Genomic DNA, 25606 nt, shown 5'->3' on the forward strand with positions numbered 1-25606 from the left:
TTTGCTCCCAGGCCCTCGGAGCCGCTGCTGGTGAGGGTCATGGACAGCACGCTGGTGACAACAGTCGGTCTTGGGTGGGATCCTGGCTGGAAGAGGTGGGCTGAAGGACAGTCACTGCTGTCTCCCGGTGTGTCCCCACCTGTGTGCTGGGCCACGTGGATGAACTGGTGCGGCTGCGCAGAGCCACGTCCCCGCTCCCTCTGCAGGACTTCCGAGTGGTGATGGGGGAGTGGACAGTCCCCGAGGCTGCCAAGAGGGACTCCTGCCCCTCGAGGCAGGAGCCTAGAACATCCCTACCGGTCATTTCTGAGAAGTCCATGCTCTCCTTTGAATGGAGCTTTTAGGGTCATTTGAGAGCCTGGAGTGTGGGACAGGCAGGCTTTGAGGTGAACTAGGGGTGGCCCCTGAGTAGAGCAGGGGACGTGGTGCCTGCGGAAGAGCATGGGGACCCGTGCACACTGGAGCTCCTCAGCAGCCCTCTGCACGGCCCTGTGTGCGGGGGTGCTTCCTGGCGGTGGTGTGGGTTCAAGAGCGCCGTCTGCTAGGAGAGTAAGCACTCAGCACTGCGGCAGACGGGCACGGATGGACCCGCACCCGCTGGGTGGATTCGGGTTCGAGCAGCGCTCTTCCTCCGGGACAAACCACAGTCTGTTAGAGAATCCGGCCGCCGCGCCCTGGACGCAGACCTGGGATCTGGGTCCTGGAGGCCGTCTGGCTGCTGTTTGCAGAAGGGAAGTCAGGCGCCATCTCAGCTGACCTCGGCCCTGGGCTGAATCACGCGGGCTCACGCTCATCCTGTTCCCATTTCCAGGAGCACATCAGCTCCGTCCCCAGACCTCTCCTCCACACCACGTCTGTGACATGCGGGCAGGGAAAAAGACTCACGAGGCACCTCGCTCTGCCGGTTCTCGCCCACCTGACTGCTCGGCCCCACACTGCCCCGCCCCCCTAATTGCTGGTTCACGTGCAAGGCTAAAAGCTGAGTGGGGACCCTGAGACCAGAGAGCAGGCCCCCACCCCCAGGAGCAGCAGCCACAGATCTGTGGGGGATACGAGTGTGACCCGCTGAGGGTCACACATTTATTGACAGAGCCCAAGTCACGGAGTCAGTCCCTTGCAGAGGAAGGCGCGGTCTCTCTCATTCACTCCCGGGCAGGAAGGCTGGGACCAGGTCTGGGTGTGGAAGGTGACCCTTACCTTGGGCACACAGACAACAGGTGGCCACAGACTGGGACGGGGGGCAGACAGGGGCTCAGTGGACTGCAGGAGTTCAGGTGACCATGATGAGGCCCTCCATCCGGGTCTAAGTCTCAGGACGGGCAGGAGAGAGATGAGCCCCCACTCTGGGTCCTCCCGGGACCAGAACCTGCAGGTCTGAGGAAGCTGTGGGACCATCACAGGTGTTGTCTCCCGTGATGCCGTTGATTCGGCGGGCTTCCGCCAGCACCTGCCCCAGGCCCCAGGCCCTGGCCCAGCACCGAGCACACGAAGGCGGCCCACCCTCCAAGTGCACGACACTCACAGCCGACCCAGGAAGAGCCAGGACTCTCTGGTCCTGGTTCGGAGCAGGTTAGAGACCCAGGACGAGTCATTCACGTACTGCCTTTCCCACCTGAGCCCTGCACAGCCTTCCCACGGATTCGCTCTGCCCACCCTGCGCCCTCAGTGCAGGCAGAACATTTAAGACACACCCGCCCTTGAACCTTCCCCTGCTCTGGCTGTGATGCTCGGCCTAGTGCCCTGCGTCCTGCAGGCCTCAAGTCCTGAGAGCTCAGGGGACCAGACGCTCAGGACAATGAGGAAAAGAGGAGCCCTGGGACCCGGGCATGGGTGTGGAGAATGTGGGTCCTAAGTTACGTGCCACGTGGCTTTCAGACTTCACATCCTGGAGTGAGTGGTCGTCGATCTTGGACAGGACCAGCAGGTACGAGACTAAATGAGTTAACATCGACAAAACCCTTTGAAGGGGCCCTGCATGCAATTACTCGGGAAACGTTGTTGTCTGTAATAACTGGTTACTAGTAACGGCTGAGGAGCAGAGGCCTTGGAGCGCACCTTCCTAGTGCAGAGCTGCAAACACATCATATATTTAGAAAAGCAACTGCTTTGCACAATCCATTTGAGCTCCTCGTTTTGTTCATCATAAGCTCTTTAAAGCAGAAGATAGAGTAGTTGCTTTTTATTAACATTCACTCATTCATCAGATAGTCCCTGTAGCAGATCGATTTGCAAAATGTGGTCCCCTGCTATGTCTTGTCCCTGTGTGCCTTCTGTACCATGATGGTGGCCTTACAGGTGTCCCATGGCTAGGCCTGTGTCCCCTCTCCTTGAACCTTGGCAGACTTTGTGCCACTGCAACCAATAGGATACAGAGGAAGAGATGCCAGTTCCTAAAAACACCACGCCCTTCCTTCAACCTTGTTCTCCTGGACAGCTGCCCTTGACACCTTGCCACTGTGCTGGGAGGAAGCCAGCACCCACATGGAGAAGCCCCCGCGTGGGGGGTTCCAGCAGACCACCCGCATCCGTGGCCCACATGCGAGTGACCAGGGCTCAGGTGAGTCTAGCACCAGAATTTGAGTCTTTCCTGGCCTCCAGGCTACCCAGAAGCAAGCTGTCCTTCCTGAGCCCCACTTAATTAATGCAATTTGAGCACCAGTTTGCGGTGACCTTAAGCATGGTAGGCACGGGGGCAGAGGGGCGTTCATGGGTGGGGCTGCCTTCACCCAAACCTAACAGGTCTGAGGCCGGCTGTGATCCCAGGCGGCAAGAGGAGGCTGGAGAGGCATGGAAGGGGCAGAAGGCGTGTGAGAGCCTAGTGGGCCATGGAGCATGGAGGGCCAGGCTGTGGGCTGTCAATATATGCCACACATTCTTTGTTCTTTCAAGGAAGAAGTCTGCCACCACTGCTTCCTGTGGTTTCATGGAAAACCAGAACTAAATAACCCACAAACCCCACGAGCTACTGAAGGAGTCTCCAGACAGAACATTCGAAGTGCCACCTGGCTGCTTGTGGAGGCCGACAACAAAGTGCCAGAGCAGAGGGAGGGAGTGAAAGTTGGCCTGTTCCATACAAGGGCCTGGGATGAGCTGCCTCTGAAGACATGACCACCTCCCCTCTCTGTCCCTCTGGGTGGTGAACACATCCACATGGAACAGATGGCTTCCAGAGTTCTATTTCCAATGCAGACAAACTAACAAACCAATCTTCTCCCCAAAAACAACTACAAACACTAACACTCTGGATGGACCCTGAAGGAACAAGCATCAGGCAGAGGGGAAGTGGGCGTAACTGAGATTTGCACTTCTGTCATCCACAGGTGTGCCCGAGTGTGCCGTCTGCATCTATCCAAGTAAGCTGGAGCAGCGCCCAGAATCCAGAGTCTCATAACAAGGCAAGAGTTTCCAAAAGTGTTCAGCAACTGAGTAGGAAAGAAAGTGACGCATCTGCAAGGGAAAAGACCCTGAGATAAACCCAGTGTTGGATTTACTAGACAAGGCCACCATTTGCAACTATGCTCCACGAAGGAACGGAAAACACCGTCACAATCAACGACAAAGATAGAAAATCAAGCAGACAATGTCAAAGCATCCAAATGGAAATTCTAGCACTGAAAAATAAAATATCGTGAATGAAAAAGGTTTACCTGATGGACTTCATCAGCAGACTGGACAGGACAGAGGAGCAACTCAATGAACCAGAATGCAGACCAGGTGATAGAAATCACCCGATATGAAGAAAAGCAAGAAAACACTGTGGAAATAAACGGTCTGAAGGTGCCAAGACAAAAACCTTCTCCACCAGGAATTCTAGATCCAGTGAAAGCAGCCTCAACAGAGAAGAGTAAAGACATTTCCCCCAAAGGACAGCTGAGAGAATCCTCTTGCAGGACCCTCCAAAACAAGAAATGGCAAAGGGGTTCCCTCAGGCAGAGCAAAATGATGCCACGTGGAAATGTGGGTCTTCAGGAATGAACGAAGAGCACCGGACGTGGCAAGTATCTAGGTAAAGAGAAAACAAGAATTTTCCCTTTAGGTTCTCAGAAAAACATAAAACCAGCTAAAGCAAGACCTGGACATGATCTTGGGAGTTTATCATGCATGTGAAGTAACACGTTTGATGATGATCTTACAAAGGACAAAGGTGTGAACAGACCATTAACCCAGGTCGACTGAAAAATTAGGGAGCATTTGTTGTATCCCTGGAATAACCCCTAAAATATCAACTCAAAGCTGCATAACTTGAACACCAAGAAACAAATTACGATGGAATTATTTTTAAAAACAGTCACAGAATCCAAAAGAAAGTAAGAAAGTAGGAGAATAAGAATAACAAACAAACAAACAGAAAAGGAAAAAAAGACAGGAAACGAGATATAAAACAACACACCTAACACTTACTAATTCCATTAGTAGAATAGGTAAGTACTCCAATGAAAAAGGCAGAGGTTATCAGAATGGATCAGATGGAAAGTGAGATCTGTCAATGCCGTCTACAAAAGAAGCATCTCAAGTATGAAGACAAAATAGGCTGAATGGTGAGGGGTGGGAAGCGTACACCGTGAAGACAGGAAGGGTAAGAAGTTCAAGTAGCTTTATTCCCATCAAGTACAGTAGACTTCCAAGACAAAAGATGTTGCCAAAGATAAAGATGGACGTTTCGTCAAGATAAATGGGTCCATTAGCCAGGAAGAGGGAATAAGCACAGAGTCTGAGGATGTATGAGACACTCATTGGTAGAACTAAAAGAAGAAAAACGAGGTCACACTCATAAAAAAGGGGGGGGTTGCTGGAGAGAAAAGTCTATAGAAATGTAGAGGACCTGCACAACATCATCCATCACCTTGACCAAGCTGATACTGAACACTAAGCCTGATCACTGAAAAATGTGCCTCTTCCCAAGTGCGCACGGTCTGTTCCCCAGACAGACCATATTCTGAGCCATGGAGCGAATAAACCAAATGTAAAAGGGTTGAAGTCAGACGGAATGTGCCCTCTGGACCCAGCGGAATTAAACTAGAAATCAACAATAAGAGAGCTAGGAAAGTCCCGCATGCCAACAGCATCTAACATGCTCAAGGAGGACATCTCAGCGGAGATCAGAAAATACTTCACACAGAGGGGATAACGGAAACACAACAGGCAACAGTTTATGGGGTGCCGTTAGAGCCGGGCATACAGGGAAACCCACGGTTCGAAGTGGCTTCTGTCAGAAATGAGCGAAGGTCCAAAATCGATCACCAAAATTTCTATCTCAAGAGCTAAAAAAAAAGAGAGAAAATCAACTCAGAGTAAGTAGAATGGAGAAAGGAATAAAGAAAAGATATCAGAGAAATAGGAAATTAATAAAAATAGGAAAAATTGACAACAAAGCCAAGTGCTATTCTTTGAAAAGATCCAACAGTTGCTTAAAACCACAGCTAGACAGACCAAGAAAAAAAATCAGAAAAAAACATAAATGATCCGTATCAGGAATGAAAAAAATTGCTTATTTCAGATTGTTTTTTAAAAAGATTGATTGATTGATTGATTTTAGGGAAAGAGAGAGAGAGGGTGAGCAGGAGGAAGGGCAGAGGGAAGGAGAGACAGACAGAGAGAGACGATCTCAAGCAGACTCCTTTCTGAACAAGGAATGAGGAGCCGATGTGGGGCTCGATCTCACAACCCTGAGATCGTTACCTGAGCCTAAATCGAGACTCAGATGCCTAACCAACCAAGCCACCAGACAACCTGCTATTTCAGATCGTAAAAACACAAGAAAATACCATGAATATCTTCATGCCGATATCTTCAACAACAGTAACAATTTGATAAGAGCATCATTAGTAACTTTACCCCGGTGGGTCCGATACATTCCTTCTGTGAATAGGACAAATTCCTTGGACGAAACTAGTTGCCAAATTTTGCATTAGAGGAAAGAGGACGTCTGTGTATCTCTATGTCTTTTTTTTTTTTTTTTTTTTTAATGAGGTTTTGCAACAACCAGGGCACCTGGGTGGCTCATTCCGTTAAGCATCTGCCTTTGGCTCAGGTCATGATCCCGGAGTCCTGGGATCAAGCCCCACATCTGGTTCCCCGCTCAGCTAGGAGCCTGCTTCTCCCTCTCCCTCTGCCCCCCCCCTCTCAAACAAATAAATAAATAAAATCTTTTTTAAAAAGCAAAGCAAAGAAAAACAACAGCAGCAACTAGAAAGCAGTATTCCTCACGGACTTCGATGTCCATGCACAGCTCAGGGAACCCAGCGACCTACGGAAAGGAATGACCCATTAAGACCACGTAGGGCTTCTCTCAGAATACAAGGACGGTTTCACATGTGAAAATCAGTTAAGGTAACTGACCAGTATGAACAGAATCAAGGAAAAACCAGGCACTTGTTTCAGTAGATACAGGAAAAGTCCTTGGACAGAATTAAACTTCCAATCGTAATAAAATTCTCAGCCAACTAAGCATAAAGAGAACCACGAGGACAGCTCCGTGAACCCACAGAAAACTTCTGAGCATGTGAGGCTCTATTTTGGGACCCAAACTTCATCCCGTTTTGGGGACAGGAACTGAACTACTGAACTGGGTGAGCGTGTGTGACTGAACCCAGGACTTCAGGTTTGGCACTCTTGATGAGAACCGGACACCTCGCGAAGGGCGTCTGGCCAGGCACTGGCACAGGGCACCCGGAATCCTGTGGGTTGAGGAATGTCATTCTGTCTCCAGCCATCACTTTTGGAAAGAACTCGTACCTTTCCTAACGCTTCCACACCTTGCCCATAAAGACCGCTCCCTTCGACTCCTCAGCGGGACACAGTGGGGCTGTGCCCCCAAATCCCAGTCCCGAGACCCAAATCAGAGGTTCTGTTCTTATCCCAGCGCTTCCGTTTTCTCAGTCGACACCAACATCTATGGTAACCTCACGCTCACTGGGGTGAATGCTGTCCCTGCAGGGACCCTGCTGTCCCCACATCTACTCGGCATTTCCTGGAGGTCCTGGTCTGTGCAAGAGGGACTCCGCACAGATGTGAGAGGAAGCGGACCATCTCGGTCCTTGGGTGGAGCTGGGGGTCGAGCCGCAGCTGGAGGGCGGAGGACCAAAGGCTGGGCCGACCCTCAGAGCGGGCGCCAGAAGAGACCCTGCGCTGGGATGGCCTCTCTTTAGCCCTTCCCCAGAGACAGAGAGTGGCTCCAGGGTGTCCCCCCCGGCACCCCGGCTGGACAAGGAGGAGGGAAGCTGTTGCAAGAGAGGGAAGGGGCAGCAGCATCCCACCCCGATGAGGCCCCACAATTCCACGGCTCTTAGCACAGGCTGGACACCCCACGGAGCTAAGGATGGTGGCACCGGTGTGGTCTCTGCTGGCATAGCCGGCATCTGAGCAGTGACAAGGCACCGAGTCCAGGAGCGAAGCCGGGTGGCCCGGCACGACCAGCACCCTTTCCTCCCCAAAGACCAGCAGCTGATGAGGGGAGTCGGCCACGGGCGACCCCCGGCCTGCTGCCCGCACCCCGGGAGGCTGTGTCTGGCCCCCCTGTCACTTAGTGGGCTCTGGATCTACACCTGTCACTCCTGGGATCCGGAGCCAGTTTATCCGAGGTCATGAAGGGCCCGGAGAGGCTGGGAAGGAATGGTGAGCACTCGGCTCAGCGCCTGGACGAGGGAGAAGCAGGGCAGCCCGCTGGCTCTGAGCACAGGCGGCCGACACCTTGCGTGGGAGCAGCCCCATTTGCTAAGAAATGTGCAGAGAGGAGAGGGGAGAGTTAGTGCCGTTGCCTTGGCAACCACTCTGTCACATTGTAACGAGGCTGGCATGGAAGGAGGCTTGTCTTAAAGGAGCAGGAAGCATATCGCTCAGCCTCCCAGAGGGGTCTCAGCGGGAGCTCAGCTCCTTCCCACACGCTCGAGGCGAGTTGGGCGCTCCAGGGCGGGACGCCTGTGGACCACACCCTCGGGGCCACGTCCCAGCCCAGCTCAGGGGCTCCTCGTGGTTTCCCAAGTGGGAAAGCTGGCGGGGTAGGAGGAAAGACAAGCATCTGCACGGGGCAGCAGAGAGGTGTGTCAGTGTCGCTGGCTTGGTCCCCTGGCACCCGACTTCGGTCAGCCCAAAAGGGATGAACCAAAGCACGGAACTCGGGGGGAGCCTGCTGGTGGCAGGGGGGCCGGCACCGGGTCCCTTGGTATCCCGAACTAGGACCAGCTCGCCAGGGGATTTTTTTTTTTTTAAGGTTTTATTTATTTGACAGAGAGAAAGAGAGAGGTGGGGGAGGGGCAGCCTAAGGAGGGGAAGCGGCGGAGGGAGAGGGAGAAGCAGCAGGCTCCTCGCTGAGCAGGGAGCCTGACGCGGGGCTCGATCCCAGCACCCCGGGATGGTGACCCGAGCCGGAAGCAGACCTTTACCGACGGAGCCCCCCCAGGCGCCCCTCACAAGGGGACTCTGATGTGGGAGGTCGGTATGAACAGTGTAAACCCTGAAACTTGAAAATAACGGAAACACTAGAAATAAACACAGAGCCAGGAGGGCAGCCAGAGGAAGATCGAATGACCCCCGCCCCGGGTCCACGCCAGGATGGGAGCCTGGGCTGGAAGCGCACTCGGCTCGACCGCGCACGGGCCCTGGGGATTTCCCTTTCTCCTCATTAGCAGGTTTTCTGGGAGATGCTGCTTGTGCTGTGGCGGTAAACGAGCTTCTAGCTCCCAATGTCTTCGGCTTCGCTTTGGTTTCCCGTCCTTCTCCAGGTCCAAGTTCAGTCCACTACCTCCCGGCCGCAGAGCGCGTGGGGATGACCTCACCCTTTCACGCCGGCGCCCGCCCGCCTCTCCCGCGAGTTTCTAGGGCTGAACCGGTGTGTGCCAGGCTCGGTCCCAGGCGTCTCCCACGCCATGGCCCGCCGGCTGCACCCAGCTGGCAGGAAGGGGCTCGGAGGGCAGGGCCCGGCAGGCTGACGAGTCCGCATCGCAGGTCGGGACTCGGACTGCCGTCTTAGGGGACACCGTCTTACACTTCCGCAGGCTCCTCCCCTGCACACCTGCACACGCGGCCGTGCCCGGTGACGGCACCGGTTATTCTGGGCGTGGGCATCTGTTGCTCTCGCTGCTATGCTCTTCTTTGCATTTTATTTTCTTAAAGCAATACGAAAACGAGTATGTAACTTTAAAAAAAAAAAAACAAACCCTGCTTTACTAAGATATAAAGTCCATCCGGCATGATCCACCCACCGAAGCATACCATACAATGGTTTGGGGTATATTGTTATTTAAGAAATTATGCGTGTGTGTATGTGGAACCTAAAATCATCAGACTTTTTAAAAGATTATTTATCTGTTTATTTGGGAAGGGGACGGACAAGCAAGAACAGGAAAGGGGCAGAGGCAGAGGGAGAAGCAGACTCCGTGCTGAGCAGGGAGCCCCATGCGAGGCTTGATCCCAGGACCCCGGGGTGGCCTGGTGGGAGTGGATTCTATGGGGTCCTTGCTTCTGGGTCTGGCTTACCTCTCTTAGCACGATGTCCTCCAGGTCTGTCCACACACTCGTGTCAGAACGCGGGAAGCTGAGCGGCAGCCCAGCCTGCAAACACACTACCTTCTTATTCACCTTCTGTCAAGGGACACTTGAGTCGTTTCGGTTTCTGGCCATTGTGGTTAGGGGTGCCATGCGCGCGGACGTCCAGACCTCTGTTCCAGACTCAGCAGAAGGGGAGCTCAGGCGGCAGGCCCGGGTCCCCGAAGGCCCTCCATGACCCTCAGCACCTCCCTCCTGGTCCTTCTGAGTTTACAAAATGTTTGTACCAGTCCTGCATTCTCAATAGCCTAAGGGGCTGGTACCGGCTTCATTCATTCCTATCCCACAGCAGTGTGGGACAAAACGCTCGAAGCCACTCCCTGGTGGGGTCAGGACTAAACCCCGGCCCCCCAGCTCCACGCAGCTTCTCCCAGCGACCCCCAGTGGCTGATGGGCCGGTGAGAACCCTCAGTGCAGGGGGAGGACGGGAAGCGGCAGAGAGCTCCCGGGGTGGCTTCTCTCCCCTTCTCCCAGGGGTCACCTGCTCTCAGGCTCTCAGGGCCCACCCCACTGGACGGCAGACCCCAGAGAGTAGGGGTCCTCCACGGCAGAGCCGCTCAGAGAGCGGAGGCCTGGCAGCCCATCAGTGCCTTCTCTTCTCAAGGTGCCCAGGCGCACCTGCACCCCCTGCCCAGAGGGTGCCTCCTCCAGTGCCAGGCAGCACGGGGACAGGTTGAGAGTTGGCATCCCATCCTGGCTCTGCCCCTCCTTGGGTGACACGCTGTTACCCCCACCAGGGCTCCCGTTTCCCTGTCTGTGCTGGGAGAAGTTTGGGCCATCCGCGGGCAGCCTTCTTCCCAGAGTGCACTTTCCAACAGCTACGCACTCAACAATGGAGAAGAGAGATGCGTGTCTAAGCATCTCTTGTCACCTGAGCTTCTCAGAAAACAGGTGCTTGGGGACTTTTATCCCCAGAAAGGGGTTTAAATGGGAAGTGGGAACCCCAGGACAAGCTGCCCTGGTCTACGACTTGCATCTCCGGCAGGGAGTATGTGTTAGAGGACAGCGTCCGGTGACAGGAAGGACAACACAATGCAGACCCCTGGGGGCCCCTTCCAGGCCTGTGTGCACCTGCCCCCCCATGTATGCACACTAACCACAAACACAAGGACAGATCCTCACCCACACGCAGCCCCAGGACACCTTCTGCGCCCCCATGCTGACCACCCCAGGAGGACACGAAGAAGGCCCACCCCAGTGCCAGGTGACCTGCTTGCTAACCCTGTCTGCGCCCCCCACTCCCACGCCTGCCTTGAGACCCCCTTCCAGGGTCTGAGTGTCAGTGTACCGTCTCATTAAGCGCTGACATCTAAGGACATGTTCACCTTCGGTCTCAGTACCTCCTGGAGAAGAGATGTCGAGCTTTCCCCGGGGGCGGGGCGGACAGGCCAGACCCTCCCCCGGCGGCTGGTTCCAGCCCCGCCCCCTGCCACCCCCATTCCCCAGGGCTGGGGTCCAGAGCCCCTGCGGCCCCAGCCAGCGAGGATGGACTCTTCTCTCCCGAGTTAAATTTCCCCCGCCTTTTTGATGTCACATCCTGTCCCAGCCTGCTTCCCCGCCGCCGCCCTCCCCACTCCCGCGCGTGAGCGTGGCGCGCGGGTCCCTCTGCGCCACCCGGCCGCCTTCCTCGCAAACTTTTGGCACCCCCGCCCAGGCGCGCCGGAGCGGGTGGGGGAGCGCAGGAGGAGGAGGGGCCGCGGAGGGCCGCGCCCCGCCCGGGGACAGCGGGGACAGCGCGCAGGACGCGCTCGCCATGCAGAGCGGAGGCTCCGGGTGCTGAAGGCGCGGGGCCAGCAGAGCCGGGAGCGCGTCCGCGTCCACGCAGCGCCGGCGCCAGCACCAGGGCTCCTGCATGCCAGGACGGCGGCGGTGGCAGCGAGACATGCAACCGGCCCGGAAGCTCCTCAGCCTCCTCTTCCTCGTCCTGATGGGCACGGAACTCACTCAAGTACGTGCATCCAACGCCATTTTCCTCCCCGCGAGCGAGTGAGGGAGCGCGGCGGCCGCCCAGCGCGCACGGGGACCGGCAAGTCCGGAGCCGCTGGCGGGCAGCTTGGCGCCTGGCTGGGGAGGGGGCCCGAGTGCAGCGCGCGGGGCTTGGAGGAAGGGGTGGGGCCGACCCCAGACTGCTGCGCGCCCCCACCTCCCAAACCCCCAGCCCCACCCGGAGCGGCTGTGAGGCTGCCCCCTCTCTCTCAGGACCCTCAGCCTCCCACTCCCCGGAGAAGTTCAAAGGGCAGCTTGAGGGGCTCCTCCAGCTGCTACTGTCATCTGGGGGGAGGGAGAGGTTGCCGGGCAAGGTGTCCAAGCTCCTGGCGTTTCCAGAGGTAGCTCTGAGTCCCACCCCCACACCCCTGCTACAGAGCATCTCTGCCTTTGGGGAGAACACTGCCCTTGGGGCTCCCCAAGCAGGTGGTGGTGGCAATTGTGCCCGGGAGGCCAGACAGTGCCTGCGGGGCTGGGTGCATTGTGGGCTCCGCGCGGAGCCTGGTGGTGGGGGGGGGGATTGTGACCACATGCGCGGCAGGAAGTGTGAGTGGCAAGCCGCCGTGTGCCTGTGTGTGGGGACTGCTGGGCGTTTTAAGCGGGCTCGCCATCCCCTGAACAATGTATCAGTAGAAAGCCTGTCTCCGGCTGGTATTCTCCATTTTAAAAAATCCATTTCTGAGCTGGCAGGGCTGGGAGGAGGAGGGCCGTCTGAGAGCTCCAGAATGGGGGAGTCGCTTTGGCACCGGGGTGCTGGTTGAGGCTGCCAGCTTCAGGAGCCCGGCTGCTCAGGAGTGACATTAAAACGCCCTTTCGATGGTGCCCCTGTGCCACGCTCGGAGCCGAGGGATGCTGGCCCCTTGGAGCTGCGGGTCCAGGGGGCGGACGGGCGGCCCCACACCTTGGCCACAAGCCCCAGCTGCCCTGGCCCTCCTGTCCTCCCGCGGTCTCCCTCCATCTCGGGGTAAAGAGGAAACACAGAGGGCAAGAGGTGGATCACAGGAGAGAAGCCTCTGGAACAAGCTTCCCTTGTTCCGCCTCGAAGCCCTTGCTGGCTCCCTGGCTCTGCTCTGGAAGGGTGGGGGGTGGGGGGGGGTTTCTCTTGCTCCCACTGCCCTCGGAGACCCTTTCCCTGGTGCCCCCAGATCGTCGGCTTCCCTGGAGAGACTCGGCACAGTCTCCTGGAGAGAAGTTTTCTTGGCGCGGGGAGAGCCCAGCCGGAGGGCTTGTGCGCCGTGGATGGACATCTTTGCACATATGCACGTGCATACACACGCACTCACACACAGGAGCACACCCGGGCAGAGGGGAGCCGGGCAGGGGGTGATTGGCAGCATGTGCCAGTTTTGGGAAAGAGATAACTAGCTCTCCAGGGCCCCTGAAGGGGCTGTCCTGAGGGCCCTCCAAGCCTCGGTGGCCTTCTCGAGTCCAGGCACCCTGACCACAGACGGCTGTACTCCGGCGGTCTCCTCCTGGCATCTTTTTAAAGATCGCCTGTTCTGGGAAGAAACTTTCCGTTCAGCTTCAACTGGAAGCTTTGTGTTGGTGGCCAAAGTGTTTGCCTGGTCGTGCTCATGGACGTGCCACCCCCCACCCCCGCCCCCTCCCCCGGCCGAGGGTCAGCCAGCCCCCGCCCACACACCTGCCTCTCCTCCTGCAAACAGGTCCCCCTTCCGGACCCAGGTCAGCTCCTGCCCCCGCCTCCCTGCGCCAACCAAGGGAAATGGTGTTGTTTTCCTGTTCTGATGCGGAGCTACGGATGGAGGATGGAGGTCTCGGGGGACTGTGTCCCTCAGGGCAGCCCGGAGGCATGGCCCCACCCTCCCAGGGCTGCCTCTGGGGTTGGGCCGGCAGAGCTCTGTCTGCTGGAGGCCTATTGTCCTGAACTGGGGTGGGATTTTAGAACGAGGCTCAACCAGCTTAAATCGCTGGGATTGTTCCTAGTCTAGGAAGGTTCCGAGAGTGGCCAGCAGCTCCAGAGATCCCCTTGACCTGGCCCTGCCCCGGTGGCAGGAGACCCCGTGCCTGTCCCCTTGATCAGTAGCCTCTAAGGTGGAATGCAGAGAGGGAGAGGGTGTGGGCCAGAACCGGGCTGTTGGGAATCGAGAGCTGCTTGGGGACATCCACGGACCCAAGAGTCTTGCTCTCTTGATCCTGAAGTGATTCAACCCTGGAAAGCCACACCTCGCGGCCTCGTGCACAAAGCTCCGAATGCTGGTGAACCCCTCAAATCAGCCAGCAGAGAGCCGAGCACTGGAGGCTGAGCCCTGCGGGGTCTGTCTCCCCCGCCCGTCCTGCTCCTCTCCCACTGTCTAAGCCGCTCCCACGGCCGCACCCTCCCTTTGGAGACCCTTCCCGAGCTCTGCACACGAGGCTCCAGGGCCGTCATGGTGGGGGTCAGCCCGCGTTCAAGTGCGAACGCGTCAGAAAGGCGAGGCTTGTACCTGCGCTTCACGTGTGCGGCCAGAAGGAGCGAGGGGCGGGGCGGGGAGAGCAGCACACGGCCGCGCCATCTGTCCCCCGACAGCGCGTGTGATGAGCTGCGCGGCCCAGTGCCAGCCAGTGATGGACGGCCCACTGCCTGCCAGGCGGGTGGGCCCCATGAACCCTGTCCTCGGTCGGAGACGCCTGACTCGGTCTCGTTCTTCGATTTCCAATCAACGGCTGGTGCTTCACGCTCCTTGAGAAGCGCCTTAGGAGTTTCCTGTGGGTGTGGGGGACCTGACCCTTCCGTCCTGGGGGAGGCTGGGTGCGGGGGAGCTGACCTCTCTGTCCTGGGGGAGGGGGGCACCTGGGGCTACTTGAGCCCCAGGCCCATCTGGTCCAGCAATAGGGACGTGCTGCCTGCATAGGAAGGTGCGAAATGCGTGGGGGCGCTATAGTAACGACTTGACTTGGCTGCCCTTACCTGTACCAGGCGCCATTGGGGTGACCTTGAGAAAAACCCTTGGCTTCTTAGTATGAGCTTCCACCTTTTAAAAACGGGTTGCCTCTCAAAGACGTCGGCCCCCGACCAGACCCCGTCCTGCCCTGTTGCTAACCCGCCCCCGGACCGTGTGCTGTTCTCCGAGGCCAGCCGGTGGGGTTTGGCAGTCAGACGGGGTTCGCGGTGCAGAGCGTGTCCGAGCCCTGTGGTCTGGCGTCTGGGCTGACAAGCTTCGTGAGAAGACCCGAGGCTCTGCCGTAATGGTTTGTGTAAAGGGCAGGAGAGTGTGTACACCCAGGGCCCTGGGGTCGGAGCAGGCGATGTGCCAGCCTGCGCTCCGAGCAGGGAGCGGGGGCAGGGGGCAGAGGGGGCTCCCCGTGGGTCTGACCTCGCAGGAGCAAGGCTGTGTGGAGGAATCCGATTTATTCTAACAGAGAAGCAAGGCTCCTGTCTGTATCCAGGCTCAGCCTTTCTTGAGGACGCCAAGCCTCGCCCCCACACCCTGAAGGGCTTCCAGCTGTGAACAGTGAACTTGAGGCCTGAGTGTCGTTCCAGATGTGAGCAGAGCCGACTCCCCCGGGGGAGGTGTGGGTGGGCTCCATGCACAGACAGGACAGCTGGGGTGGGGTTAGTCCCTTAGAGCCCCGCTGGGACCCATCACACCGAATCCGTTCTCTTCTGAGATTCTGCCCATCCCACAGAGGAAGACACAACCCGCTCCCCTGAGCAAATTTCATGAGGATAAAACAGCCCAGTTCTGTGACCTGTTGGAGTCTAACCTTGGACGGATGAGCCCCCCGACCTCCTGTCCAGCTGCGCGTGATCCTGGCCTCCCCCGTCTGCACTGGATGCTGGTGGTAGTGATGGGGGGGCGGGGGCTCGGACGCTGTGGTCTTTTCCCGAACCAGTTAGTTCATGACGCACCGCATTTCAGGAGGGTCTGTGAGCTCCCTCCCCCCTTAGGGCTGGTCCAACAGAGGAGCATGGAGGGGACCGCCCCCCCATTCCCAGGTGGGCCCCCCTTCCAGGGACAGGGAGGTGCTGGGACACCAGGACGGCACAAAGCTGTAAATCCTCCTTGGCAAATCACGGAGAGCAATTTGCTTCTCATTCCACTGACTTCCGCCTTCCCCAGTAAAAAGAAAGGTAATTTTCTGCCTTGGGTTGTATTTATTACTAAAGTTATCAGGCCCTGTAATCAGTATTAACATCACCGTGGAAAGTAATACAAAACTAATTACCAGCTAAACTGAATTAGATACACGGCCACTGCCAGCCGGGCTGACAGGCCCAGGAGCCAATTTTTGGCTCTGAAAGGAGCTCGGAGGATGTTCCTCACACTCTGGAAGCAGCCGCTGTAGGGCCCTCCCCATGGCAGGGGCCCCCCCGACCGTCCAGGCAGCTCGGCCCCTGGGCAGCAGGCGGGAAGCAAAGATGTCTGTCCCTTCGCTTTCCAGGTGGTCACAGGCGTGAGAAACTCGCCGGACCCTCCGGCACAGGGTTAATCCCACAAGGAGGGTGACGGTCGGCTGGGTGTCCCCGAGTCCCACTGCCCGCCAGGAGTGCCGTCCGGATCTGCAGGGGGCAAGCCCAGCGATCCTGTGCGGCATCTTCACGGTCCAACCGAGGACCCCGAGGCTGGAGGGGACGTAGCTGAGTGACAGAGCCCTGGTGCGCCCCAGATCTGTCTGCCGCCTGAGACGCCGGGCTCATGTTTCCCATTAAGGCAGAGAGGAAGTGTGAAAAGCAGAGGGAAAGGCTCAAGGTCATGAGCAACAGCCAGAAGGTGCCTGGAGCCATCGAGCCAGACCTGCAGACCTTTGCAGGGCAGCCCTGGGGCGTCGGGTCGGCCGAGTCTCCAGCGGCCGGCCCCGTGCTCGGACCTGGAAACTCAGCTTTAGAAGGGGAGCAGCAGAGCTCTGCAAACATTTTGGGGTGTTGCCCGTGCTGTGGTCTCCTTCCTACCATGAAGGGTGGCGGCCTAGAGCGAGTCGCCATCCCGGGGGCGTCTGGGGAATAACGTGAGGTGTGAGGAGGTTGCTCTGCATGTCCTTGGGGGTCCCAGCATCTGCCTGAGGGCTGAGTCGGAGAAGCCGCAGGACACACAGACACACTCAGGAGAAGCCGCAGGACACACAGACACGCTCAGCCAACGCCGCTCGTCGCGGACGGGCCGGCGGTCCCAGCCGCACCATGTGAGGCTCTGGCATCACCCACACAGCCCCAGGGGAGGAGGGACCAGACCCAGCTCCCCTCCCTCTGGGCCCGGGTTAAATCTTAGGACAATGGCCAGATGACAGAGGGTGAAGGTGCCTTTTTTGCTCTCGGGCAGTGTTTAAAGACTCGAGCTTTCCGACCCGCTTGCTCTGATCTGGGCCACAGGGACTGGTCCTGTGTGGTCCGTAGGCAGGGTTTAATGACACCTACAGTCCGTCGGTCAGTCAGGAGGAGAGTGGGCAGCCTCGGGGCAGTCTGGGGAGAGGCGGGCGGAAGCCCCATGCGCAGCCCCGCTCCGCGATCAGCAGCGCCGCTCCCGTGGCACCGGCGAGCAAGGCAGAGACTTCTCCGGGTGCGAGATGGCTCTCGAGTGTGGCTCTGGGAAGTAAGCAACTCCCACTTGTTTCAAGTGATGCTTGGGGTGTCTGAGGGTTGGAGAGAGAACAGAGGTGTGTTCAGACATGTTATAAATAGCGAGCTCAGCCCGCAGGGTGTTGGTGTTAAATCTGACAGCAGAGCGGGATTCGGAGCAGAAACGGGGATGGGCTTTCCGAAACAAACGCTGCCCGCGGACGTGAGTCCCTGGGCTCCTGCCCTGCCCAGCGCACCCCAGCTCCAGATCTCCGGGCAGCCCAGCCTCCAGGCCTTGTCCTGTGGACGCAGAGGCAGGGGCAGGGGCAGGTCAGCTGCGAGTGGGGAGCCGGGAGAGGGCGCCGGGGGCCTGGCATCAAGGCACTCTCTTTCTCCGGAGACAACCCTCCCTCTGTTGGAGCTGGCCAGGCAGATTTCTGAGGCCGAGTCCGGGCCCGGCAGGCAGAGCGTGGGCTCTGGGAGGGAAGAACGTGTGGCAGAGCCCAGGTCCTGCTTTGAGCGGGTGGTGACTTCTGGGGGCCTCCGCCTCCACCGCTGGACCGAGCGTGGACTCGCGGATGTTTCCGTGACTCTGTCACCTTCCCATCCACGTCAGGAACCGTGAGCTCGTGTCAGGATCCCTGACTGACTCAGTAGAGACGAGTCCGTCCTTCTCAGTCAGTTACAGGGACTTCCCTTAATGGACGATGGGAAACAGTGATGTTCGTGAGGGATCCCCGAAAACCACGAGTTCAACCCATAGGGCCCTGCAGAGTTATCTCGTCTGGGCTCTTCGAAGGGCCTCTCCCAGACGTGGACCCCATTTCCGCTGGGCAACTAGGAGAACATGCAGCCGTGGCCTCCAGGTCTGGACAAAAGCCCATCTGAGGCAGCGTTTATGAGAGCAGCATAGAACTTTCCAGAGCGGGAGCAGAGAGTGTGAGGGCCCACAGGGAGGGGCCATGGGCAGCCAGCTCTCAGCTCTCTCTCTGAGGGCTGGAAGGGGGTGTCATGGCTCAGGGAAGAAGCAGGCCTGGGGACAGCTGTGGGTCACAGAGCACCCCCCCCCGGGAGGCAGCTGCTGTCCCCACAGGGCTGGAAGAATCACCGTGAGCCCCAAAACCTCAGAGGAGTTTGAGCCTGCGTGGCCGGTGGAAGGAAGTGGCCTGGGAGGAGGCTCGGCACCGAGCCGGGCCAGCTCCCTGCAGCACAGTGAGTGAACTTCCAGCAGCGGCAGCTCCCAGGAGCGACGGAGCACGTGTGGGGCAGGCTGGCGGCGGCTCGTGGAGCCCTGGCCTGGGTCTTCTGGATCCGCTCCGGACATGCTGTCCCGGTGGTCGGCCAGAGAGCAGAGCATCCTCAGCAAAGCGCACGTCAGGCCTTTCCACATGGCCCAGCCCCACAGCGGCTATGGCCGGAGCCCCTCCCCTACAGAGGGCCCGGCAAGTGCACGGGGCTGGGCCAGGAGGGGACCCCCCCCTTGGGAACGCGTGTGAGGAGCAGGGACCCTGTCCACCGCCGTCCCGCAGGGGTCAAGCCAGAGGCCATGGAGGGGGCGGAATGAGGGGATGCTTGCATTGAGCTGCCCGTGGTGGGCCTCCGTGGCTGCTGGGAGAGGGGGTTCAGGTCATCTGTGGGCTCCTCCCAAGGTGCCCGGCCCCAGACCAGACCCTGTCCCTGCTGCAGGGTGTTCTTCCCGGCAGGAAGCAAGCGGAGAGGGCGCGTAGGGGCTGGAAGGAGCAGAACGGCTCTGCAGGGACCCCCCCTGTCTCCCACGTCGGTCTTCTCTCTTCCCCCACTCCAGCTACGGGCAGAGAGCTTGCAGGGTTTCCTCACAGCAAAAAAGCATCCAAACTTGGTTCTTTGGGGGTGTCCCTTGGCTCCGACCTGAGCAGAGTGGACCTGTGTTCTGTCTGTGGCACGGAGATGTCCCGAGTTCCTCCCCGCGGGCCACCGGAATGCAGCGGGCCTTCGTCAGGTCGTGCCCCGACCCCCCCCCAGGTGCCGTCCCCTAGAAGAAGGACGCGGCTCTCAGCAGGAGGGTCCTTCCGCAGGCGCGTCACGTCGGCCCTCCTTCCGAGAGCTCTGAAGCCCTGGGCGCTCGAGGCCGGCGTTCTTGTTTTCGTGCGTGCTGGTGAACTTGCAGAGTCCACCAAGGTCAAGGCTGGAGCATAGAGACCTGGCTGGTCCCCCCCAATTCACATGTTGACATCCTAACCCCAAAACGTGACGGCACTGGGAGGCGGGGCCTTCGGGAAGCCCTTTGGGATGCACTCTGCCGACATGACAGGCCGAGTGCCCTGGACGTGGCGAGGAGGCAGGCCCCCCCAGAACGCGACCCCACCGGCCCGTGCTCTCGGATGCCCAGCACCCCCCTCCCCCGCTGTAAGCCACAAATATCTGTTGTTCACAAGCCGTCTGCCGGGGCTGCTCTGAAACGACCAGGGGAGCAGACACCACAACAGCTGTCGGGCGGAGGGACACCACGTTTTGGGTCTTGGTCCTGGGAACGGAAGGCGCCCCAGGTGACCTTGGACAGGTCTCGCCATCCTTCTGAGCCTGACCCAGTGAAAGCATCGGCCAGGGGCGTCCACCATGATGAAGGGGCGTCGCGCCCCCCCGCGTGAGGGTGTCCGGGGCTCCGCGCCTGCTCCGTTAGTGCTCCGGGGCTCGGCCGTGTCGTGAACCTAAGTGAGGCCTTGCTGCTCGGGAAATCGTGCGGAAACTGGGATTTAAGTGCCTCCTCAGGAGCATGTGGGGTTGGCCAGCGCCAGGGGTCTGTGATCCAAATGCCTCGTTCTTCAACGATTCATAGTTTGCTTTGGGAAATACGGTGCGGCCGTCTAAACCGGATCGCACTGGCTCGAGGCTTCTCGGATGACCCTCTCCAGCGCACGAGGAGGCGTCATCTCTGCTACTGACGCATGGAGTCCGGCCACTGGAGAGGACTTTGCTTGGGACTGGATGAGTCGGAAGTGACTTCCCTCCAACCTCCAGCTCGTCAGAGCAGGAGTGCAGGGCAGGGAGACAGGGGTGCATGCCAAGGTGATGGGGCGCAGGGCAGGGGGCAGGGGAGAAGGGTAGGGGGACAGGGATGCAGGGCAGCAGGGCGTCAGGGGTGCAGGGCAGGGAGGCAGGGGTGCATGCCAAGGTGATAGGGGTGCAGGTCTGAGCGGCAGGGGTGCAGGAGCAGGGCTGTACCCGCTGCACACCCCTGTTCTGTCTACACACACCGTCTGGGAGGGAGGGACATGAAAGACGCCTCTGTCCACTTCTTTATAAACACCGACAAGGAAGAAAGAGGTGGAGATGAGGGGCTGAGCGGCGTCTGGCTGGGTGGAGACTGGCTTCCCCCCGACCTCCCAGGGCCAGTTCTGCTCCTGAGTCACGCAGGACCTCCGAGGCACTGTCCGCATGTGGCAAACCCAGTACGAGTAACCCAGAGCCGCGTGTTTAAAAACCAGCTCCCAGCCATGACTTGACGGAGGGGGTGTGTGTGTGCCAGAAACCCTCCCCCCAGCTCGCCGACGTGACTGCAGAGGCGGCTTCCCCAGGCCAGCCCAGTGCTGCGCCCAGGGTCAGAGCGAGTTCCAGGCAAGCGGAGCAAAGCTGCTCCGCGGTCCCCAGACTTTCCTGCCTGCGCCGGTCCCTGGGACGGAGCGTCATCTCTGTCATCCCCACGGCCTGGGCTCCGGTCTCTCCAGGGAGGAGCCCGGCCACGTTGGTGCTCTAAAGATTTAGAGTGCCAACTGCAAATCCTTATGGACATTACTGACGTCAAGCGAAATCAGATGTTCTTCAAAATCAGGAGCTTTTTGTCGTTGCCTAATTCTTGACACTGCGCATCTGGAGTCTCACCGCCCGAGAACGAGGCTCTGCTTGGCGGGCGCTGTTTTTGTTTCCAGGCAGGACTGCTTCAGCCTTTGCGTGTCTGTTAGCAGCAGCAGCAGCTCTCAGGAGGGGTGGCCAAGGTCTCTGCATGGGGGGGGGCGGGGGCGTACGTCCCAGCTCTGCCATTCACTTAAACCCTGATGGCTCAGTGGAGGGCCCTCCTGGGTACATTTTGTCTGGTGCCAAGCAGGATACCTCCCTGCGTGCCGAGGCTGCACCTCCGCTAACCGTCCAGTCTTCGTTATACCTGCAGAGAAAGCAGACGATCACTATGATCGAACCCATTTCATAGATGGGGAAACTGAGGCATAGGAGGGCTATTGCCCTGGCTCGCGTCTCCCAGCTGCGGCCGGCTGTCCGCCCCGAGTCTGCATTCTCATTCTCGGCGCTGAGTGGCTCATCCGTGATGCTCCCCTCTGGCCAGGGCGTGTCCGCGGTGGCAGTGCCGGCCGTCTGCTCTGGCGCTGGGACCGTTTCTGTCCGGGGCCATACAGCGCTCTGTCCCCATGTCTCGGCCTTGTCCCGGGCTCGGTCCACAGCCGGCTGTCCCTGTGTCTCGCACTAGCAGGTTATAGGCAAGTACGTGCAGCTTTTAGGGCCTAAGAGTTTGTAGATGGGGTTGAGTTTGACCTGGAATTCTTCCCACCAAGTAAGTGGCCACTGTCTGCAGGGGCATCTGAGTGTGTGGTTTGGGCTCCGAATCCGTTTGTCGTGTGCCGGCCGAGGAAGGAGGCAGAGCGCCGGTTGCCTCCCTGGTGACCTGGTGCGACCCAGGCTCCCCAAGGCTCCGCAGAGCCTGCAGTACCAGCACACGCTGGGAGATGGCGCCCTTCCCCAACGCTTGGAACTGGCCTCCCGCACTCCGGCTTTCCTCAGCGAAGCCAATCAGGAAACCAACCCTTCCCCCCGGGTCTCCCCCCACCGCACTCAGGCCAGGACGTTCCTGGCTGTCATCAAGTCCACTCTCTGAAAGGGGACGGAGCAGAGTGAAGCCCCCGGGAAGGCGGTGCCCATCTTCCGGGGGCCCCAGGAAGGCTGGCCCCTCGCAATCCCCTTTCGGAAGGGGGTTTATTCTCACCCAGGCAGCAGCGATCTGGGGGATTCTTCCCTTCCCAGAGGGCTGGGGCAGCTGGACAGGGACCGGAGGAGGTACCTTTCACCCCCTGGAAGCTTCCTGCGAGGCTAAAGCCCTGTGCAGGGGTGCGACCCAGTCAGCCCCGGCGTCCGAGACGCGCACGTGTCCTGGCCCGACGGTGCTTTGAAGGCTGGGCACTTGAGCTAGAATGCCCGGCCCCTCTCCCGCAGCACGGGTCTTGGGAGCACCACTCTCGCCCCCCAACCACAGACCCCAAGGCCCCCACCCAGGGCCATGCTCCTCGAGGGCAGGGCACCTTTAGCTCTCCGGCTGAGATGCCTGAGCCACAAACTTGAACCCAGCTCCTGCCCTGTGAGCTGGGCCTTGCACCCCTCCTGCACACTCGGACCCCTCCCACCCACACCCAGGAGCCCACGCTGGTGGGTGCCAGCCACTGCCGCAAGACCCTTGCTTCCCAGAGGCATTAGAGCGCCCCTACCTGCTCCCGGAGAGCCTTCCCCTTTACACTTCTTTCCCTCTCCCCCGGGGCTGGGGCTGGAGACCCCCTCCCAGCTGGGCTTCAGGGGGCAGCAGGGCTGGCCTGGGAAGCCTGGAGCCACCCCCAAGCAGGTCCCCGGCAGCCAGAGCTGACCGCCTGGTCCCAGAGGGATGCCCAGGCCTGACTCAGCCGGGAGGGTAGCCAGGGCGCACGGATCTGGACAGCCAGGCCACAGAGGCACAGGCGGATTTCAGGGCTCGGGGCGGTGGTCAGCTTTCCTCCCTGAGCACCCGTCTCAGCCTCTCGGCGGCTGGGGTTTGCAGGCCTCCTTGCCAGCAGCCAGGGGGCGGCGGGGAGCCGGAGCGGAGAGGAAAAATCCACCCATTTCCTGGGCAGATTGCGTCGGCCGCCGCCCGGCCGTGTCCCCGCCTCCCGACCGCGGCCCCCGCGCGCAGCCCGCGCGGCGCTCAGAGCCGGAGCCGGAGCCGAGCGGGCGGCGGGGCGCGGGCGCAGGGCGCGGAGGGGAGGCGGCACCGCGGACACCGGGCGGCGGGCGGCGGGCGGCGGGCGGCGGGCAGTGGGCAGCGGCCACTCTCCCCCCGGCGCCCGGGGCGGCGCAGCCATGGCCGGGGCGCGCGGGGCGGCGGCGGCGATGGCGGGCGGGCGGCGGCGGGCCGAGGGGGCGCGGGGACTCGGCCGGGCGCCCCTGCCCGCCGCGGTGCCCGCCGCCTGAAGGCTGCCCGGGGGCGCGGAGCCGGCGCCGGCGCGCGCGGGCGCAGGAGGCGACTCGAGGCGCGATGTCGGTGCCGCTGCTCAAGATCGGGGTTGTGCTGAGCACCATGGCCATGATCACCAACTGGATGTCCCAGACGCTGCCCTCGCTGGTGGGCCTCAACACCACCAAGCTCTCTGCGGCCAGCGGCGGGACGCTCGACCGCAGCACCGGCGTAAGTCCCCGCCGCCGCCCCGCGGGCCCTCCCGCCGCTCCCTCCGACCCCGACCCCGGGCTGGGCGGCGCCGAGCAGGGCGCAGGGCCAAGGGCACGGGCTAGGGTCTCCTGCGGCTTCCCCCGGCGGGCGGGGGTGACCCCGTCCTGTGCTGCCCCGCTGCCAGCGGCCTGCCCTGGTGCTCAGGGGCACCGCCTCCTTCCTTTGCTGGGTTTCCTCGCGGGGCAGGGGCCTCAGGGCCGCTGTCGCTTCCAGTCCCCTTCAACTAGTAGTAAGTCCCTCACTGACAAGGTCAGGAAACTGAGGCAGGGGACTTGGGGACTTGTCCAAGGTCACTCAGCAAGTAAGGGGTGGGGATGCCTCTGCTCCACCCTGTGGGGCTGGTCCAGCCAGGGCTCCAGCGGAGCCCGCCCTACTTTGTGCGAGCCAGCGGGACTGGACCGCGGGAGTGGGCCGGCTCGCGGACGGGGGAGCTGGCAGCTCGCACTCCATCAGGCTCCTTTCCCTGCTCTTCCCTCCGCCAGGTCCCTCAGGGTCCTGGAGCCCCAAGATGCAGTGGCCCGGGTGGGGCCCTGGGAGGCACTGGCTGTGGCGCTGGCCCCCTCTCTGTCTCATCAGCCCTCTGTCCTGCCTCCCAGGTGGCTTTTTCTTCCCTTGTCAAGGCCTTGGCTGGGGGGGGGGGGGAGCGAGTGGCCAGGGCGCCTGTGGGCAGGGCTGGCTCAGATGGTGGCTGGAGCTGCGTGAGCCAGGCTAAGCGGGAAGCACCCCTGAGCGGAGGAGGATGTGAGGAAGGCTGGCTCCCTCGGAGGCGGACGGGGCTGTGGGGGGTGGAGGCGGCAGGAGGCTTCTCTCCCACCTGGTTTGGGCTGCCCAGGGCACAGGGCTCTGGGAGGATGTCTCCACGTGACCCTCCTAAGCCCCTCGTCGTGTTCACCCCACCTCGTGTCTCAAGAATGACATCCAGGGCTGCTTTCATGATGACTGTGCTCCTGAGTCTGGGTCCTAAGCGGCTGGGGTTGGTGATGAATGAAGCAAGTGGACAGCTACTATAGATTCTCCACCCCAGCCCCACGCTAAAAATAGCAGGGAGGTGACCTGAGACGACAGGGCAGGCTGGGGGGGAGGGTCTGTGCTCCGGGAGTGTTTCCGGACAGTGGTGTCGCCCCGTGCCTGTGCCTGGCGCTCCACACCTGAGCCGGGCTGCAAGGCGGCACCGGTGGTCCTTGGCATACCCCAGGACTGAGGCTGGCTGTGAGCTGGCCCCCCATGTCACCAGAAACTTGGTGAGATCCACACAATGACTCGTGGGTAGCAGCCCTCGTGAAGTCGGAAGGCCGGCGTCCCCTCGGACAGCGTCGGCCAGGCTGCCTGTGGGGTGGCAGCCGGGGCGCGGGTCCTTGCGGCTCTGGGCTAATGGGCTGCCGGATGCCGGCTATTACCCGGGCGCTTCATCTCCGGGCATCAGGGACGGCGCCGCGAGGCTGCGCCAGCCACCCTGGCTTGCCTTACGGGGAGGAGATCTTGTTTCTGAATTACGTGCTGCTGTGAGTCAACCAGCCCCTGCTTTCCTGCCTGACTCCTCCGTCAGGGCGTGTGGCCTCCCCCCTCCTACCCAGCCTATCCATTCGGTCACGTGCCGGGACACCAAACATCCCCTGGAACAAAACTTCCAGTCTTGCCTGTTAAGCTTCCTTGTAGCCCCCGGGGGACCTCGATGGGATTCTGCCCTTTTGTTCTCAGGGGCTCCTGCCCCTCCCCGTGTCTTTGGCCCGTTTTTTGTCCTTCTCTGCCAGGGGTCGGACTTGGACAGCCCTCCCTGGCTGTCGTTCCAGGTGAGCTGCCCTCTGGTCTCACTTGTCTCCCCTCTCGCTCCCTCACCCCCCCGCATCCAGGTGTTGCCCACCAACCCCGAGGAGAGCTGGCAGGTGTACAGCTCCGCCCAGGACAGCGAGGGCAGGTGCATCTGCACAGTGGTCGCCCCCCAGCAGACCATGTGTTCACGGGATGCCCGCACGAAACAGCTCAGGCAGCTACTGGAGAAGGTGAGTCTGTGCGGGGCGCGTGTGCGCGGGCATGTGCCCATCTACGTGCGTGTGTGCACCCACACCAGCACCCAGGGTGGGCTGGCCTGCACGGTCTGTCCCAGCTTCAAGACCGCCCTCTTTCTTGGC

General features: G+C 60.3%; 1 protein-coding gene across 2 annotated transcripts in view; it reads left to right on the forward strand.

The window, feature by feature from the left end:
• Positions 1–11091: 11091 nt before the first annotated feature.
• The window catches only part of OLFM1 (olfactomedin 1), a 35611-nt gene continuing 21096 nt past the window's right edge, over positions 11092–25606 (forward strand). Inside the window, exons 1-2 of one of the 2 annotated variants that reach the window (XM_004756981.3) lie at positions 11092–11491; positions 25328–25477. In XM_004756981.3, coding sequence (XP_004757038.1) covers positions 11396–11491; positions 25328–25477 — 246 coding nt within the window. In that variant the 5' untranslated portion in view covers positions 11092–11395. Of the gene's footprint in view, positions 11492–23150; positions 23436–25327; positions 25478–25606 lie in introns of those variants that run through there. The other variant, XM_045082873.1, reaches the window with a different exon arrangement.

The sequence above is a fragment of the Mustela putorius genome, unplaced genomic scaffold (assembly GCF_011764305.1).
Source record: "Mustela putorius furo isolate JIRA1106 unplaced genomic scaffold, ASM1176430v1.1 tig00000596_pilon_pilon_pilon, whole genome shotgun sequence".
Lineage (NCBI taxonomy): Eukaryota > Metazoa > Chordata > Mammalia > Carnivora > Mustelidae > Mustela > Mustela putorius.